Below are 15,055 nucleotides of genomic sequence, written 5' to 3'. Positions count from 1 at the left end.
CGAAGCCGGCACGGGGCTTGCGAACGTCCGGGGATTTCTCCCACGCCAAAGGGGCCAGCCCCGAAAGCTGGGGCCAGCCCTCGGCGTCCACTGCCGTCGCTTCCACGGCACCACAGAGCCTGGGGCTGCGGGCTCGCCTGTGCCGCCTAGGCCCCGACGAACGTCCGGGGTGCCCTACACCAGAGCCCTGTGTTTCCCTGGGATAGAGTTAATTTTCAGCCCCATGGTCCTACATTTCAGATTTAGTATGAGAATGATGTTGATAACACACTGATGGTGTAGGTTTTTCTAAATAGCGCTTACACCAGTCGAGGACTTTTTCGGCTTCCCATGCTCTGCCAGGGCACAAAAGCTGGGAGGGGGGACAGCTGGCCCAAGCGGCCCAAGGGACGTTCCAGCCCAAATGACATCAGGCTCAGTAGAGAAACTGGGCAGGGGGGTTGGAGAACTGCCGCTCCAGAACGAGCTGGGTAGTGGGCAGGAGGTGGTGAGCAATTGCATTGTGCATCTCTTGTTTTGTGTGTTCTTCATTATTATTATTATTATTATTCTTTCCCCTTCCTTTGCTCTCCTATTATAATGTCTTTATCTCAACCCAGGAATTTTACTTTTTTTTTCCCCCCCAGTTCTCTCCCCCATCCCACCGGGGAGGGAGCACACAGCTGTGTGGTGTTTGGCTGCCTCCTGGGTTAAACCACGACACCTGGATCTGTCACAGCCCCTTGCCCCATGCAAAGGGAGCACAAACACAGCCGTGAGGGCAAAGGAGATGGCAAGTGTTTATTTGGTCACACGTAACAAGTCCCGGGAGCGAGTCTGCTGTGGGTCTCAGGACCCCCGATGCTCCCCCTGCCCCTGAGACACCTCAGCAGTCGTTCTGGGAGCCGCGCTCATCGGGTCCTTGGGGAAGTGGCAGACAGTCAGCTGGCCCCTGGAGCGACGGGCTGCAGGGCTGACGTGCAGGTAGCCAAAATAAAGGAAAGAGCCCAGGACACAATACAGGAAAAAGGGACAGCTGGCTAGATGGGGTATACCGAGAGTCGATGGCACAGGGAGCACCAGAGGAAGGGACAGGGAGCACCAGAGAAAGGGACAGGGAGCAGGACAGCACTGGAAGAAAAACAGCGATGATGAGCAGCAGGACAGGCAGACAGAAAGAAATACCGAGGAAGAGAGACAGGAAAGAAGGGAGAGCCAGCTGGACAGGGCACATGACAAAGACGGAAACGCAGAACACGCCAGAGGTGCCAGCCCCCAGAGCTCCGGCCGGCCCTCGGCCTCCTCTGGCAGGGAATTTCGGCGGGGGATCTGCGCCCGAGCCACCACAGAGCAAGATGGCGGCCGGGCACTACATCTCCCGTCATGCCCCGCGGGGCGGCCGCTCTCCCCACCGCGCCTACCCTCCCCGCTCTCCCCGCCGGGCTGGCTCAATATCTGGCAGCCCCGTCGCCGGCAGCGGATGCCGGCGCTCCGCATCTCGCACTCCCCCGCCGCCGCGGCCATGACAGACGCGGCGATCGCTGCGACCGGTTTCCGGGCGGGAGGGAAGATGGCGGCCGCGGCCGGATGCGGCTGCGCCTACTTCCGCCTCGGTGCGCAGCGCCGTGGGAGGGGGCGGGGCAACCGCGTTTCTGGCGCCTCTGATTGGGTGTTATCGCGCCCCCGCGTGGGCGGGACTTCCTTTCTCTCCCCGCTCTGCTTCCGGTAGGGCCGGGGGCGGCGGGGACGGGGGGCGCCAGTGCTCGGTCGTGAGCGCGGCCGCGGCCGGGGCGGGGGCCGGTGGCGATCCCGGGGCGGGGAGGTGAGCGGGGTCCCCATCCCTCTCTGTGCCCCCCCCGCCAGGCCGCCATGAGTCTGCAGTGGACGGCGGTCGCCACCTTTCTCTACGCCGAGGTCTTCCTCGTCCTCCTGCTCTGCGTCCCCTTCGTCTCGGCCGCCAGGTTGCGGGGGGGGGCGGTCCCGAGGGCTGAGGGGGTCCTGAGGGGCGTTCCCGGGGGCTGGGGAGGGGGCTGGGGGGGGGCCCTGGGGGATGTCCCCAGGTCTGGGGGGGTGTTTTGGGGGGGTTTCTCGGGACTGGAGGAGGTCCCTCTGGCTGCGTGGCATCGCCTCAGGGCTGGGGGGGTGTCTGGTGGGGATCCCCAGGGTTGGGGGGGTCCCCAGGGCTGGGGCAGGGGGCTGGTTCTGGGGAGCATCCCAGAGGGGGCTTCCCCAGGACTGAGGGGGTCCAGGACTGGGGGCAGGTCCTGGGGTGGGTCCCCAGGGTTTAGCGGGGGGTCCCGGGGCTGAGGGGTGCAGGTCCCAGCTCTCATCCCCAAGCTCTGCCCCCGCAGATGGCAGAAGATCTTCAAGTCGCGCTTGGTGGGCCTGGCCGTGGCCTACGGCAACACCGTCTTCGTCGTCCTCATCGTCATCCTCGTCCTCCTTCTCCTAGGTGGGTGCTGGCACCACCCCCCCCAGGGGGTTTGGGTGGGGACGGGGGCTCAGCCGAGCCGCCATCCCTCCCCGCTGACACCCCCTCCCCGCAGACGCCCTGCGGGAGACCCGTAAGTACGACGTGACGGAGCGGGTGGCCCTGCAGAGCAGCCCTGGCGCCCTCGAGCACTTCCACATGAAGCTTTTCCGGGCCCAGCGCAACCTCTACCTGGCCGGCTTCGCCCTCCTGCTCTCCTTGTGAGTCTGGGGGGGCCGGGGCAGGGCCGGGGGGGCCACAGGCCCCCGCTTACCCTGCCTCCCGCAGCCTCCTGCGCCGCCTGGTCACCCTCATCTCGCAGCAGGCCGTGCTGGGCGCCTCCAGCGAGGCATTCCGGAAACAGGCGGAAGGCGCCAGCCAAGCCGCCCGCCGCTACATGGAGGACAACGACGCTTTGCGGAAGGTACCGACAGCGCGGGGCGGTGGGGACGGTGACATCCTGGGCGCCTCAGGCCCTGACGTGCCCCCACTGTCGTGTCCCCCCCTCCCCGCAGCAGCTGCAGGAGGCGGGGGGCGATGGGCGCAGCCCGTCCCCCTCCCACGACGAGAACGAGACTGAGACCCTCAAGGCCAAGGTGGAGAAGCTGAAGGAGGAGCTGGCAGCCAGCAAGCGCAGTACGGGACAGGGCGGGGGCCAGCTGGGGTGTTATGGGGGGGCTGCAGGTTTTGGGGGTGACCCTGACACTGCTATCCCCCCGCCCCAGCTCTGGAGAAGGCAGAGAACGAGGTGCAGGCCATGCGGCGCCAGGCCGAGGGGCTGACGCGCGAGTACGACCGGCTGCTGGACCAGCACGCCCGCCTGCAGGTACGGGGGGCTGCCCTAATCCCCCCCCACACCCTCCAAACCCCCCCCATGCTCCCCCAAACCCCCCGCGCCCCCCTAACCCCCCCCCCCCCCCCCCCCAGGCAGCCCACGATGGCCCCCGGGACAAGAAGGAGGAGTGATGGACCCCCCCCCGGCTTGGGGTGGGGGCACGACTTCGACAAGGTTTCTGGGACCCCCCACACACCACTTTTGGGGATCCCCCTGCTCTGTGGCAGCACTCTGGGGGGGTGCGGGGGGGTCTGAGCCCCCCTTCCAGCACCCTCCCCCCCCAAAAAGCTTCTGCTTCAATAAACACATGGGCTTGGGCCGGGCTCGTCTCTGTCCCCCACCCCTGGGTGCCCTGTGCCCCCCGCCCAGCTCCAGAGACCACCGAGGCTCCACCACCTTTATTGGCGCCGTGCACAGGAGCTGGCTGTTGGGGGGGCAGCTTGTTCGTCTGTCCATCTGTCTGTCCTTCTGCCGGCATCCCACGGCGTTGCGGGGACGGCATCACACCATGGGGGGCAGTCTGTCCGTCTGTCCATCCGCCAGCAGGGCCCAGGAGGCTGCGGGGCTGCCGTGCTGTGGGGCAGGTCCCGCTGCGGGTGGGGCAGTCCGTCTGTTCATCCATGGGGCACCCCATGTGCTATGAGGCGAGGTGTAGGGCCCGGGCTTGACCCCGCAGCGCTTCAAATTCCCTCTGCACGAAATCCGTCAGCGCCTTCCGCATCTCCACCTGGGAGGGACCCACAGAGCTATGGGATGGCACCCGCGGAGCCCCACAGAGCTGTGGTGCCCCCAGAGCAGCGTCCCCCCTCCTGCCGTGGGGCAGCCCCCCAGGCACTCACTGTCGACGTTCCCTCGGCCCGGAGCCGCTCCAGGAGAGGCCGGACGCTGAACGGTCGCCCCACAACCACCGTGATGCGCTGCAGGACAGCGTCAGCACCCCACGGCCACCCCTTAACCCAGTGCACCCCACAACTGGGGGGGTCCCGCCTGCCCCCCGCCTCCGCTCACTCACCTGCCCCACACGGGGCACATACGGGCGCGCGTTGGGCAGGACGTCGTTCATGCCTGGCACAGGGATCAGCGGGCATCTGCATGGCCTAGCAGGGGGGCAGGCCCCACGGCAGAACCTGGCCCCGCAGCAGGGACCCCCCAACCCACCGCCCCGTGCCCTCCAGCCTCCCCCCACGGCCCCGCACCCCCCACGGCACCCCCAGCTCCTCCGGCCCCACCCCGACCCCCCGATCCGCCCCCCAGCCCCGCTCACCCCCGTGCCACAGGGGCAGGATGACTGGGTCGAGGCGACACTCAGCCAGGAGCCGCCCGATGCCTGCAAAGGGGGGGCAACCTGGCTGTTTTGGGGGGCCAAGAGGGTAGTTGGGGGTCAAGGAGTGGTTATGGGGCAGGGAACAGTTAGGGGGATGGTTGGGGGGGTCAGGACTCACCCCATTTGAAGCGCACAAACTCCTGCCCCATGTTCACTTTGCCTGCGGGGACACGGGGCCGTGGGGGGGGGGGCAGCACAGGAGACCCCCGAGGGTCCCCCCCGGCCCCCCCAGACCCGGAGCAGGAACGGGGCCGACCCCCCCCAGCTCCGCATCCCTCCCAGCTCCCCCCTTGACGCCCACCAGGGCTTCTAAAGATCTGCCCCAGCGCTCCCAGTCCCACCAAGCAAAACCCCGCCCCGCTTCCCAGTGCTCCCCAGTACCCTCGGGGAAGACGTGCACCCAGTCCCCCTGGTTGAGCTTCTCCAGGATGAAGTCCATCCCTCGCTGGTACACGCCGTCCCCTGGGGACACCAATTCAGCACGCTGGGATCCCCCCAGTACAGACTGGGACCGGCCCAGCACCACAACCCCCCGCCCTTGCTTCCCGAAGGTAAACTGGGCTGTCTCCCAGTATGGGCCACAACCACCGCGGTACAAACTGGGAGCTCCCGGTACAGATGGGGATTGCCCCCTCGGCCCTGCACTGCTGCCTCCCAGTTGCCCCCCAGGGCCGCCCAGTTGCCCGCCGCTCACCCCGGCAGACGGGGACGCAGCGGCCCAGGCTGAAGAAGCGGGAGTGCAGCTCCCGGGTGAAGCAGATGTCAGCGGCCGTGGGGGTCCTGGGGGCGGGGGGGCAGGCCGGGGGGTGAGCAGGGAGGGAGGGGGCTCCCCGGGAACCCCTCAGGCCCCCCCAGGCCCCCCCCTCACCACCGCATCTTGTGCAGGCTCCAGACGTGCCGCAGCTTCAGGGAGCCTGGTGGAGGGAAGCGGGGGGGTCACAGGGGCACCCCCAGACCGGCCGTGGACCCCAGACAGACCCACAGAGACCCCCCCCAGCTGCCTCAGAAACCCCTGGGGATCCCCCCAGCACCCTCGGCATCCCCTGGGGACCCCCCCAGCACTCCCCACCTCCCTCCAGATCCAATGAGGACACCCCCAGAACCCCTAAGGTTCCCTCCAGCACCCTTGGGATCCCCTGGGGACCCCCCCAGCACCCTTGAGAACCCCTGGGACCCCCCCCAGCACCCCCCCAACACCCTTGGGATCCTCTGCGCCCCCCCACCTCCCTCAAGACCCACTGGGGACCCCCCCAGCCCCCCCCAGTCCCCTGGGGCCCCCCATGCGCCAGCCGTACCCCAGAGGTGCGGGTCGTCCATGCAGGACTCGTGGTTGGAGAGGGTGAGGAGGGGGGTGCGGGGCCCCCGCCGCTCCACCAGCTCGTGCAGCACCTCGCCGTTGTGCACCCGCAGCCGGTTCAGGTACCCTGGGGGTGGGGGGGGGGCGGCCGGGGGTCTGGGAACGCGATGGGGAGCGGCTGCCCCGCGTCTGTCCCGGCCCCCGCCCCCCCCCCCCCCCCCCGCCCTCCGGCCGCCCCCCCCCCGGGGCACGGCGGGGCACTCACGGGTCCAGACGCAGCTGTAGGTGCCCACCAGGCCGGTGACCAGGCGGCTGGCCAGGGCCCAGGAGAGGGGCGGCCCCGCGGGGAACGGCCACCTCACCGCCAGCGGCATGCTGCCATCGCGGGGGGCCCGGCACGGCGCCTGGGGACGGGAGGCGACAGCGGGGGGAGCTCACGGAGGGCCGGGGACGGCGGCGGGGCCCCTCCCGCGCCCGCCAGCCCTGCCCGGAGCCCCCGGCCCACACACCGCCAGCCGCCCCTGCCGTCAAGCGCGCCGGCCGCCGCGCGTCGCAAAGGTCACGCAGGAGGAATCCCCCCCTGCCGTCAAGCGCGCCGGCCCCGGCCACCCACTATCGCAAACCGGGGAGGGAGGGCGCTGCCGTCAAGCGCGGCGCGAGGTCGCAAAGGCGGCGGGCGGGCGGGCGGGCGGGCGGCGGGACCCAGGGCAGGCGCGAGGCATCATAGAGGGGCGGACCCTCCCCGCCCCCTCGGCGGCTGCCGCCAATCCCGGCGAAGTCCCCGCCCCCTCGCGCGGACAGGATCCCGCCCACCGTCACCAGGGCGACGCCCGGCGCCATTTTGGCGTGAGGCGGCGGCCGCCATTTCGGAGGGGCGGGGAGCGCGGCCGGCCCCGGGCCCCGCCCCGCCCGCCCGGCCCGGCCCGGCCCGGCCCGGCCCTGCGGGGAACCCGGCGGAGGTGGAGCGGGACGGGCAGGTATCGCCGCTCGGTCCCCGCAGGGGTCCCCGGGCCCGCCTCCGCCCCGCCCTCCCCGGCTGACAGCGGGCCCCGGGCCCGGCCTCACCCCGCTCTCCCCGCAGGGCCCCCCCGGGGCGGCCGCCGCCGCCGCCATGGCCGCCGTCTGGCAGCAGGTGCTCGCCGTGGATGCCAGGTGAGGCCCGGGGCGGGGGGACACGGCCCCTGGGCTCCTCGTCCCTTTGCGGGAGGCGGCGCCCGGGTCCCTGTCAGGGAGGACGCCCTGATGCCCGGATCCCTTTTTGGGGGCCGGATCCTGATGCCCAGGTCCCTTTTTGGGGTGGGGGGGTGTCCTGATGCCCAGGTCCCTTTGGGGGGATCCCGGTACCCGGGTCCTTTTTTGGGGTGGTGGTGGTGGGGGTGTCCTGATGCCCGGATCCCTTTTTGGGGGCCGGATCCTGATGCCCAGGTCCCTTTTTGGGGTGGGGGGGTGTCCTGATGTCCAGGTCCCTTTTTGGGGTGGGGGGGGGTGTCCTGATGCCCAGGTCCCTTTGGGGGGATCCCGGTACCCGGGTCCTTTTTTGGGGGGGTGGTGGTGGGGGTGTCCTGATGCCCGGATCCCTTTTTGGGGGCCGGATCCTGATGTCCAGGTCCCTTTTTGGGGTGGGGGGGGTGTCCTGATGTCCAGGTCCCTTTTTGGGGTGGGGGGGGTGTCCTGATGCCCAGGTCCCTTTGGGGGGATCCTGGTACCCGGGTCCCTTGGGGGGGGGGGGCCGTTGTGTCCTGATGCCCAGGTCCCCTCTGGGCAGGGCTGGGGCGAATCCTGATGCCCGGATCCCTTTTTGGGGGGGGTGTCCTGATGCCCAGGTCCCTTTTGGGGGGGGTGTCCTGATGCCCAGATCCCTTCTTGGGGGGGGGTGGTGGTGGTGGTCCTGATGCCCAGGTCCCCTCAGGGGGGGAATCCTGATACCTGGGTCCCTGACACATGCGTGCATCTACTCACCGCACCACGGTGCCACCCGCCTCCCCGTCACTGCCGCCCCCGCACGCCGGGGCAGCTGTCACAGGCGCAAGGGTCCCCCTCCTCCATGCCCCCAGGTACGCTGCCTACCGCACACCCCGCTGGCCCCAGTTCCGGACGCAGTACGTGCGGCGCCGCAGCCAGCTGCTGCGGGAGCAAGCGCAGGGCGGGGCACTGGAGGGGAGCACCCGGCGCTGGTACCTGCGGGTGCGCACCCGCCTGCTGGCCCAGCGCTACGGGGCCCTCTCCGAGCAGAGCAGCTGCCGCGCCCACAGCAGCAGCGCTCTCCGCGCCAGCCGCACCACCCTGGACCGCATGGAGGTACGGCCATGGGAGGGGGATGGGGGAGACGGGGGCTGCGAGCCCTTCTGGGGGGCAGGAACCCACCCAGGGGGGCTGTGGAGTCATGGGGGGGTCCCAGCACCCGTTCTGGGGGAGCTCTGGGGTCTCAGCACCTGTCCTCAGAGCTGCAGCACCCCATTTTAGGAGGCCTGGGGTCTCAGCACCCATCCTCAGAGCTGCAGAACCCATTTTGGGAGGGCTGGGGGGTCCCAGCACCCACATTGGGGGAGGCCTGGGGTCTCAGCACCCATCCTCAGAGCTGCAGCACCCATTTTGGGAGGGCTGGGGGATCCCAGCACCCATATTGGGGGAGGCCTGGGGTCTCAGCACCCGTTCTCAGGGCTGCAGCACCTGTTTCAGGGGGGCTGTGGGGTCCCAGCACTTGTTCTGGGGGGGGCTCTGAGGTCCTGGTTCCCCTCTGGGATCATGGCACTGGTGCCCCCACAACCATGTCTTTCCCCCAGGACTTCGAGGAGGACCCACGGGTGGCCCGGGGACACCGGCGCTCCCTCAGCCGCGGCTCGCACCCCGGGGTGCCCCGCGGAGCACCCGACGAGCGGTGAGCACAGCCGGGTCCCCTGGGGTCAGCGGGTGCTGGGGAGGGGGTCAGGGCGCTGACGCCCGGACGCCTGGGTCCGCAGCCCCCCTGGGGTGGTGCCGACACCGCTGGCAGAGGCAAGCCGCGCCATGGCCGGGGACACAACGCTGAGCGAGAACTACGCCTTCGCCGGCGTCTACCACGTCTTTGACCAGCACACTGACAGCGCTGGTAACCGGGGGGGAGGCGGGCAGGGGCGGCAGGGGCTCCCCGGGGCGCCGGTGGCAGCCGGTGCTGGCTCGCACCGGCACTGACGGGCATCCGTGGCCGGGCAGTGCGAAGGTGCAGTTTGCGCACGACGACCGGCACCTGCTGGCCTGCTGCTCGCTGGACGGCACCATCTCGGTGTGCCGGCTGGCGCCGGGGCCGCCGGCGGTGCTGCAGGTGCTGCGCGGCCACGGGGGCGGCGTGGCCGACTTCGCCTGGTCCCTCTCCAACGACGTCCTGGTGTCGGCCTCCCTGGACGGCACCCTGCGGCTCTGGGCCCCCGCCGACGGGCGCTGCATCCGCCGCGTGCCCGACCCCGACGGCGCTGCGCTGCTCTGCTGCGCCTTCCAGCCGCTCAACAACAACCTCACCGTGGTCAGTGACGCCCTGGGGACCCCCCCCCGCGTCCCCCTGGGTCCCCTTGGCACATCCTGGGTCCCCTCCGCCCCTCAACACCCACCTCAGCAACGTCCCCTACCTCCCCCCGCGCGTCCCTCCTCTCTACCCGCAGCCCTAAAGCACGGCGGCCCGCGGTGACCGCCTCGGGGCACGTCCCTGTCCCGCGGGGTGTCCCACGCCCCTCGCCCCGTGTCCCCAGGTGGGCAGCGCCCGGCACATGGTGCGGGTGGTGAACATCTCGACGGGCAAAGCGGCGCGGGGCGGAGCGGGGCGGCTGCCCGGGCGGGTGCTGGCACTCTGCTTCGACGCCCCCGGCCGCGTCCTCTGGGCCGGCGACGACCGTGGCTCCGTCTCCTCCTTCCTCTGCGATCCCGGCACCGGTATGGCGGGGCGGGGCGGGGGGGCGGCAGGGGGGTACCCCGAGGGCGCTGGGGGCAGCAGGGGGGTGCCGACCCCTTCTGCTTGTGCCCCCCAGGGCGGCTGACGAAGGCCTCGCGGGTGGTGGGTGCAGGCGGGCGGCTCCATCACCTCGCTCTCGGCCCGCGCCTGGGCCAGCCGCGAGGCCCCGGACCCTCTCTGCTGGTCAAACGCCCTGCCCCCGACCGCCTGCTGCTCTTCCGGTGCGTGGGGGGCCGTGGGGCAGCCATGGGGCGGCTGTGGGGCGGCCGTGGGGCTCATCCTCTCTCTCTCCTCCGCAGGGTGGTGGAGGAGGAGGGCTCGGGGGCGCCGGGGCTGCGGCTGCGGCGCAGCTTCCCCACGCGGCACCGGGAGCAGCCCCTGCGCAGCTGCTTCTGCCCCCTCATGTCCTTCCGGCAGGGCGCCTGCGTGGGTAAGGCGGGGGGGTGGCGGGGGGGGGGGGGGGGGGCGGCGTGGCGGGGGTCCCGGCCCCCCGCCCCACCCAGCGCCCCTGTCCCCCGCAGTGACGGGGCAGCGAGGACGCCTGCGTGCACTTCTTCGACGTGGGGCGGGCGGCGCGGGCCACCGTCAACACGCTGCAGGGCCACGGCGGGGCCGTGCTGGCCGTCGCCTTCAACTGCGACGAGAGCCTGCTGGCCTCCAGCGACGCCGCCGGCACCGTCATCGTCTGGCGCCGCCAGCACGCCCTGACCTCCCCCCTCCTCCCGCGCGTCCCCCCGCGTCCCCCCTGGCACGGCACGGACCCCCCCGCTGCGTTTAACAAGCGTGTTTGCACCCGGCGCTCTGTGGCTCAGAAAAGGTACTTGCGGCAGGCGGCGGCCCCGCACTTGCACTCGATGCGGCCCCGGGCCCGGGGGGAGCCCCCCAGGCCCCCCCCAGCCAGCCCAAAGTTGGAGTCCATGCGGGTGCTCTCGGCGTCCACCGGGTCCACTGCGGGGTGGGGGGAACGGGGGGTGAGGGGGGTGCTGGCACCCCCACCTCCCCCACGCGCCCTGCGGCGTGGCCCGACACCCCCCCCCCAGCCCGGGGCGGGGGGCCGGCCCGCTCCCCGCCGCGTCCCCGGGGCTGCCGGTGTGCGCCGCGCCGCGGGGCGGTACCGTGCATGTTGTAGTCGAAGGTGAGCTCCTCGCCGGCGCGGATGGGGCGGGTGGCGAAGAGGGCGATGCGCGGCAGCCGCTCGTCCAGGTTCTCGATGAAGACGTTGTACACCTGCAGGTTGGGGTCGCACTGCCGCGGGGCGGCCGCGTGGGTGGGCGTGGCTACGGGAGGGGCGTGGCCCTGCTAAGCCCTGCCCCCCAGCCCCCACCCTGCCGGCAGCACAGCACGAAGCCCGCCCCCTGCATGGAAGAGGGCGGGGCTCCCTGTGTGAAGCCCCACCCCTTTGCAGGTGAAGCCCCGCCCACCCACACCAAGCTGAGGGTGTTCCCATAGGGGGCAGTGCCCCTCCTGGCCCCCGCCCCCCTGCATGGAATTGGGCACCTGCTCCCTTGAAGCCCCACCCACCCACACCACAGCCAATGGGAGTTCCCTAAGGGGGGTGGTGCCCACTTCGGCCCCCACCCCCTGCATGGAATTGGGCAGTGCTGCTTGGTGTAGCTCCGCCCACACACACCACAGCCAATGGGAGTTCCCTAAGGGGGGTGGTGCCCACTTCGGCCCCACCCCCTGCATGGAATTGGGCAGTGCTGCCTTGGTGTAGCTCCGCCCACACACACCACAGCCCAATGGGAGTTCCCTAAGGGGGGTGGTGGCCCACTGAGGCCCCACCCCCTGCATGGAATTGGGCAGTGCTGCTTTGGTGAAGCCCCTGCCCACACACACCACAGCCAATGGGAGTTCTGGGGCGGGGGCGGTGCCCACTCAGGCCCCGCCCCCTGCATGGAACTGGGCAGTGCTCCCTGGGTGAAGCCCCACCCCACCCACCCCACAGCCAATGGGAGTTCCCCGGGCGGCCCCGCCCACTCACACTGTGGTTGACGAAGTGGGAGATGTTGCCGTAGTGGGCGGCGTCCACGGTGTACACGTCCTCCACGTAGTCCAGGTCGAAGAGGTAAGTGGCTCCCCTGCCGGTCGTACACCTGCCCCCCGGCGCTCCGCCTCCTCCGACGTGATGATCTGGGGCGGGGCCGCCACGTCACGCCCGCGCCCCGCCCGCGGCCCCGCCCGCCACGCCCCTCCCGCCGCGCCCGGCGGCCGCTCACCTCCCCCCACGTACTCCATGACGAAGCTGTTCTTGCGGATGCGCTCCAGGGTGCGGACGCCCCAGCCGCGGCCGTTGCCGGTGCGGAAGATGCAGAGGTCGTAGCGGATGCCCCTTCTGCACCTCAGCGGTTGGGGCAGTCGGCGCCGCAGCGGCACCGCGAGTTGCACTCGTAGATGGGCAGCCCCGCCCGGATGCGCACCTGCCCCGCCTCGTTGTAGGCGAACTTGTTGCGGGGAAGCCCCGGGGCAGCAGCCCCCCGCCGCCTCCCGCCAGGCAGTCGCGGCACTCGCAGCCCACCGCCACCGGCGTCAGGCTGATGCCGGCCCCCACCTTGTACTCGTTGATGTAGACGAAGTCCCGGGGGGGCCGTGCAAGTCCACCTCGTTCTCCACGGCGATGCGGCCCCGGTGGCTGCGGGTGCTGTTGAGGAGCCGCTCCCAGCGCCGCAGGGCCCGGCGCTGCTCCGCTTTCTGCACCAGGTAGGAGACGGCGCGGGCAGGCAGCCCCCGCGGGCCGGGCCGCACCGGCCCCCCCGGGGCGCGGGCCAGGTCCTGGTGCAGCTGCTTCAGCAGCCCGCGGCACCGCAGGTTCTTGCGGGGCTCCCAGGTGTTGGCGGCCTCGGGGTTACCCCCGCCACTTCACCAGGTAGAACTCCTCGTCCTGCGGGGCGGCACGGGAGCGCGGCTCGGGCGCGGTCCCATGGGGCGATCGGGGGGGGACCCAAGGGGGTCCCATGGGGCGATCGGGGGGAGCCCGGGCACGCGGGGCGACGGGGGAGCCCGGGCTCCGTGGGGCCTCAGGAGGTCGGAGGGGTCCGCAGCACCCGGGGCCGTCGAGGGACCCCGTTTGGCAGCCGGGGGTGGGGGGCAGAGGACGCCCGCGCCCCGCACTCACCCGCACGCGCTTGTAGTCGCAGAGGTACTCCACCTCGAAGTCCCCCAGGTTGCGGCGGGTGACGCCCAGCGCCCCGGCACCGCACGCGCTCCAGCCGGCACAGGTCCTGCAGCCCCGACCACGATGACTTGCAGCAGACGGAGCAGCCTTGGCGGGGGAAGGGGGCGGGTGGCGTTACCGGTGGGGGGCACGAACCCCCCAGCACTGAGACCCCCCCGGAACCCAGAACCCCCCCCATCAGCCCCGAGTTCCCCCCCGGAACCCAGGACCCCCCCCCCCCCCCCCCCCAGCACCCAGAAAACCCCCCAGCACCCGCTGCAGAGCACCCAGAACCCCCCCGTCAGCACCCAGAACCCCTCCATCAGCACCCCCCAGAGCACCCAGAACCACCCTTCAGCCCCAAGTCCCCCCCCAGCACCCAGAAACCCCTCCTGAGCACCCAGAAACCCCGATCCAGCACCCCCCAGAGCACCCAGAACCCCCCCTGAGCACCGCCCCAGAGCACCCAGAACCACCCGTCAGGCCCGAGTCCCCCCAGCACCCAGAAACCCCCCGAGCACACAGAACCCCTCCCCAGAACCCCTCTATCAGCATCCAGAAGCCCTCCCCAGCACCCCTCCAGAGCACCCAGAACACCCCTCAGCCCCGAGTGTCCCCCCAGCACTCAGAACCCCCCAGCACCCAGAAACCCCCCATCAGCACCCCTCCAGAGCACCCAGAACCATCCCTCTGCCCTGAGTCCCCCCCAGCACCCAGAACCCCTCCCCAGACCCCAGAAACCCCCCCCCCCAAGTACCCCCCCAGCACCCAGAACCACCCCTCAGCCCCAGTCCCCCCTCAGCACTCGGGAGTGTCCCCCCCCCAGAACCCCCCTCAGCCCCGAGTCCCCCCCCAGCACCCAGAAACCGCCCCAGCACCCAGAACCACCCCCCCAGCACCCAAAAGCCCCCCCGTCAGACCCGAGTCCTCCTCCCCCCTCAGCACTGAGAAACCCCCTGACACCCAGGTCCGCCCCCCCCCGAACCCCCCCTCAGCCCCGAGTGCCCCCCCCAGCACCCAAAACCCACCCCCAGCACCCAAACCCCTCCCCAGCACCCAGAACCCCCCCCAGCACCCAGAACTCGCCCTCAGCACTGAGAACCCCCCGGCCCCCAGGTCCCGACCCCCCCTCAGCACCGAGTGCCCCCCCAGCACCCAGAACCCCCCCCAGCACCCAGGTCCCCCCCCTCAGCACCCAACCCCCCCAGCACCCAGAACCCCCCCCAGCACCCAAAACTCGCCCTCAGCACTGAGAACCCCCCGGCCCCCAGGTCCGACCCCCCCGACCCCCCCCAGCACCCAAACCCCCCCCAGCACCCAACCCCCCCCCCTCCAGCACCCAGCCCCCCCGGCCCCAGGTCCGACCCCCCCGGCACCCCCTCAGCACCCAAACCCCCCCCAGCACCCAAAACTCGCCCTCAGCCCCCCCCGGCCCGGCCCCGCCCCACCCCCCTCGCCCACGGTCGCCGCGCGCCCCCTCACAAAATGGCGGGAAGCGGCGCGCGCCGCCCGCGCGGCCGTTAACCGGCTCCCGCCGGCCCCGCGCGCCCCCGCCCGCGCGCACCTTTTAAATTTTCCGCCATTTTCCGCCGCTTCTTTTTTTTTCCTTTCTCCCCTTCCTTCCTTTTCCGCCTCTCCCCCACCCCCTTTTTTTTTTTTTTTTTCCCTACTTCCGCCCGGCGGGCAGCGCGCGGCGCGGGGGCGGAGCCTCCTCCCACCCCACCCCCACCCCCTCCGCCCGCCTCCCATTGGCGGCGGCGCCGCCTCATTTGCATGCCCCGCCCCCCCCGGCGGGGGCCGCCCCGCCCCCTGGCGGCCGCGTTTGACCCCGTCCCCCCCCGCCCTCATTAACACGCGGTGACGAAGCCACGCGCTCGCGCTGCGCCGCCCTTTATTGCGCGTTCGCGGGGGGGGGGGGGGGGCGCATGGGGGGGGCGCTCAGTCGTCCCCACTCGTCCCTCCTCCTCCTCCTCCTCGCCGTCCTCGGCTTCGTCTGCGGGAGAGCGGGCGGTGGGCGCGGGGGGGGGCTGTGGGGGCGGGGGGTCGCGGGGGGGGCGGGGGGCGGTGAGGGGGC

General features: G+C 71.5%; 3 protein-coding genes and 1 pseudogene across 13 annotated transcripts; 2 read left to right on the top strand and 2 right to left on the bottom strand.

The window, feature by feature from the left end:
• The first annotated feature begins 1,813 nt into the window (after positions 1-1,813).
• On the top strand, positions 1,814-3,646 carry LOC142596997 (B-cell receptor-associated protein 31-like). 3 transcript variants are annotated; one of them, XM_075727444.1, is made up of 7 exons: positions 1,814-1,926; positions 2,317-2,431; positions 2,526-2,670; positions 2,738-2,873; positions 2,974-3,085; positions 3,175-3,275; positions 3,377-3,646. In XM_075727444.1, the coding sequence occupies exons 1-7, from the start codon at positions 1,849-1,851 to the stop codon at positions 3,413-3,415; spliced, it is 726 nt and encodes a 241-aa protein (XP_075583559.1). In that variant the 5' UTR covers positions 1,814-1,848; the 3' UTR covers positions 3,416-3,646. The 3 variants fall into 3 exon arrangements, with proteins under 3 accessions (XP_075583559.1, XP_075583558.1, XP_075583557.1); XM_075727443.1 differs by having other exon boundaries at positions 1,814-1,940; positions 2,331-2,431; positions 2,968-3,085; XM_075727442.1 differs by having other exon boundaries at positions 1,814-1,940; positions 2,331-2,431; positions 2,965-3,085.
• A 21-nt stretch (positions 3,647-3,667) lies between these two features.
• Positions 3,668-6,279, bottom strand: LOC142596996 (tafazzin-like). 9 transcript variants are annotated; one of them, XM_075727432.1, is made up of 10 exons: positions 6,167-6,279; positions 5,904-6,061; positions 5,477-5,522; positions 5,292-5,388; positions 4,990-5,164; positions 4,727-4,768; positions 4,549-4,611; positions 4,297-4,349; positions 4,124-4,201; positions 3,668-4,011 (listed from the first exon to the last, which is right to left on the bottom strand). In XM_075727432.1, the coding sequence occupies exons 1-10, from the start codon at positions 6,277-6,279 to the stop codon at positions 3,922-3,924; spliced, it is 915 nt and encodes a 304-aa protein (XP_075583547.1). In that variant the 3' UTR covers positions 3,668-3,921. The 9 variants fall into 9 exon arrangements, with proteins under 9 accessions (XP_075583547.1, XP_075583552.1, XP_075583548.1 ...); XM_075727437.1 differs by having other exon boundaries at positions 4,990-5,070; positions 5,303-5,388; XM_075727433.1 differs by having other exon boundaries at positions 5,904-6,032; positions 6,171-6,279.
• Positions 6,280-7,016: 737 nt separating this feature from the next.
• LOC142596999 (WD repeat-containing protein 13-like) lies at positions 7,017-10,537 on the top strand (the record flags this gene model as incomplete). The annotated part of the gene is given in 11 exon segments (XM_075727445.1): positions 7,017-7,057; positions 7,960-8,203; positions 8,689-8,783; positions 8,866-9,000; positions 9,104-9,404; positions 9,628-9,808; positions 9,904-9,932; positions 9,934-10,020; positions 10,023-10,048; positions 10,127-10,270; positions 10,360-10,537. Coding segments are annotated over 11 exon segments (1,461 nt in total), but the record flags the coding sequence as incomplete, so codon positions are not given.
• Positions 10,538-10,635: 98 nt separating this feature from the next.
• On the bottom strand, positions 10,636-14,564 carry LOC142596998 (histone-lysine N-methyltransferase SUV39H1-like; annotated as a pseudogene).
• Between the last annotated feature and the right edge of the window lie 491 nt (positions 14,565-15,055).

The sequence above is a fragment of the Pelecanus crispus genome, unplaced genomic scaffold, assembly GCF_030463565.1.
Source record: "Pelecanus crispus isolate bPelCri1 unplaced genomic scaffold, bPelCri1.pri SCAFFOLD_325, whole genome shotgun sequence".
Taxonomy (NCBI): Eukaryota; Metazoa; Chordata; class Aves; order Pelecaniformes; family Pelecanidae; genus Pelecanus; species Pelecanus crispus.
This window is presented reverse-complemented; position numbering and strand designations above follow the sequence as displayed.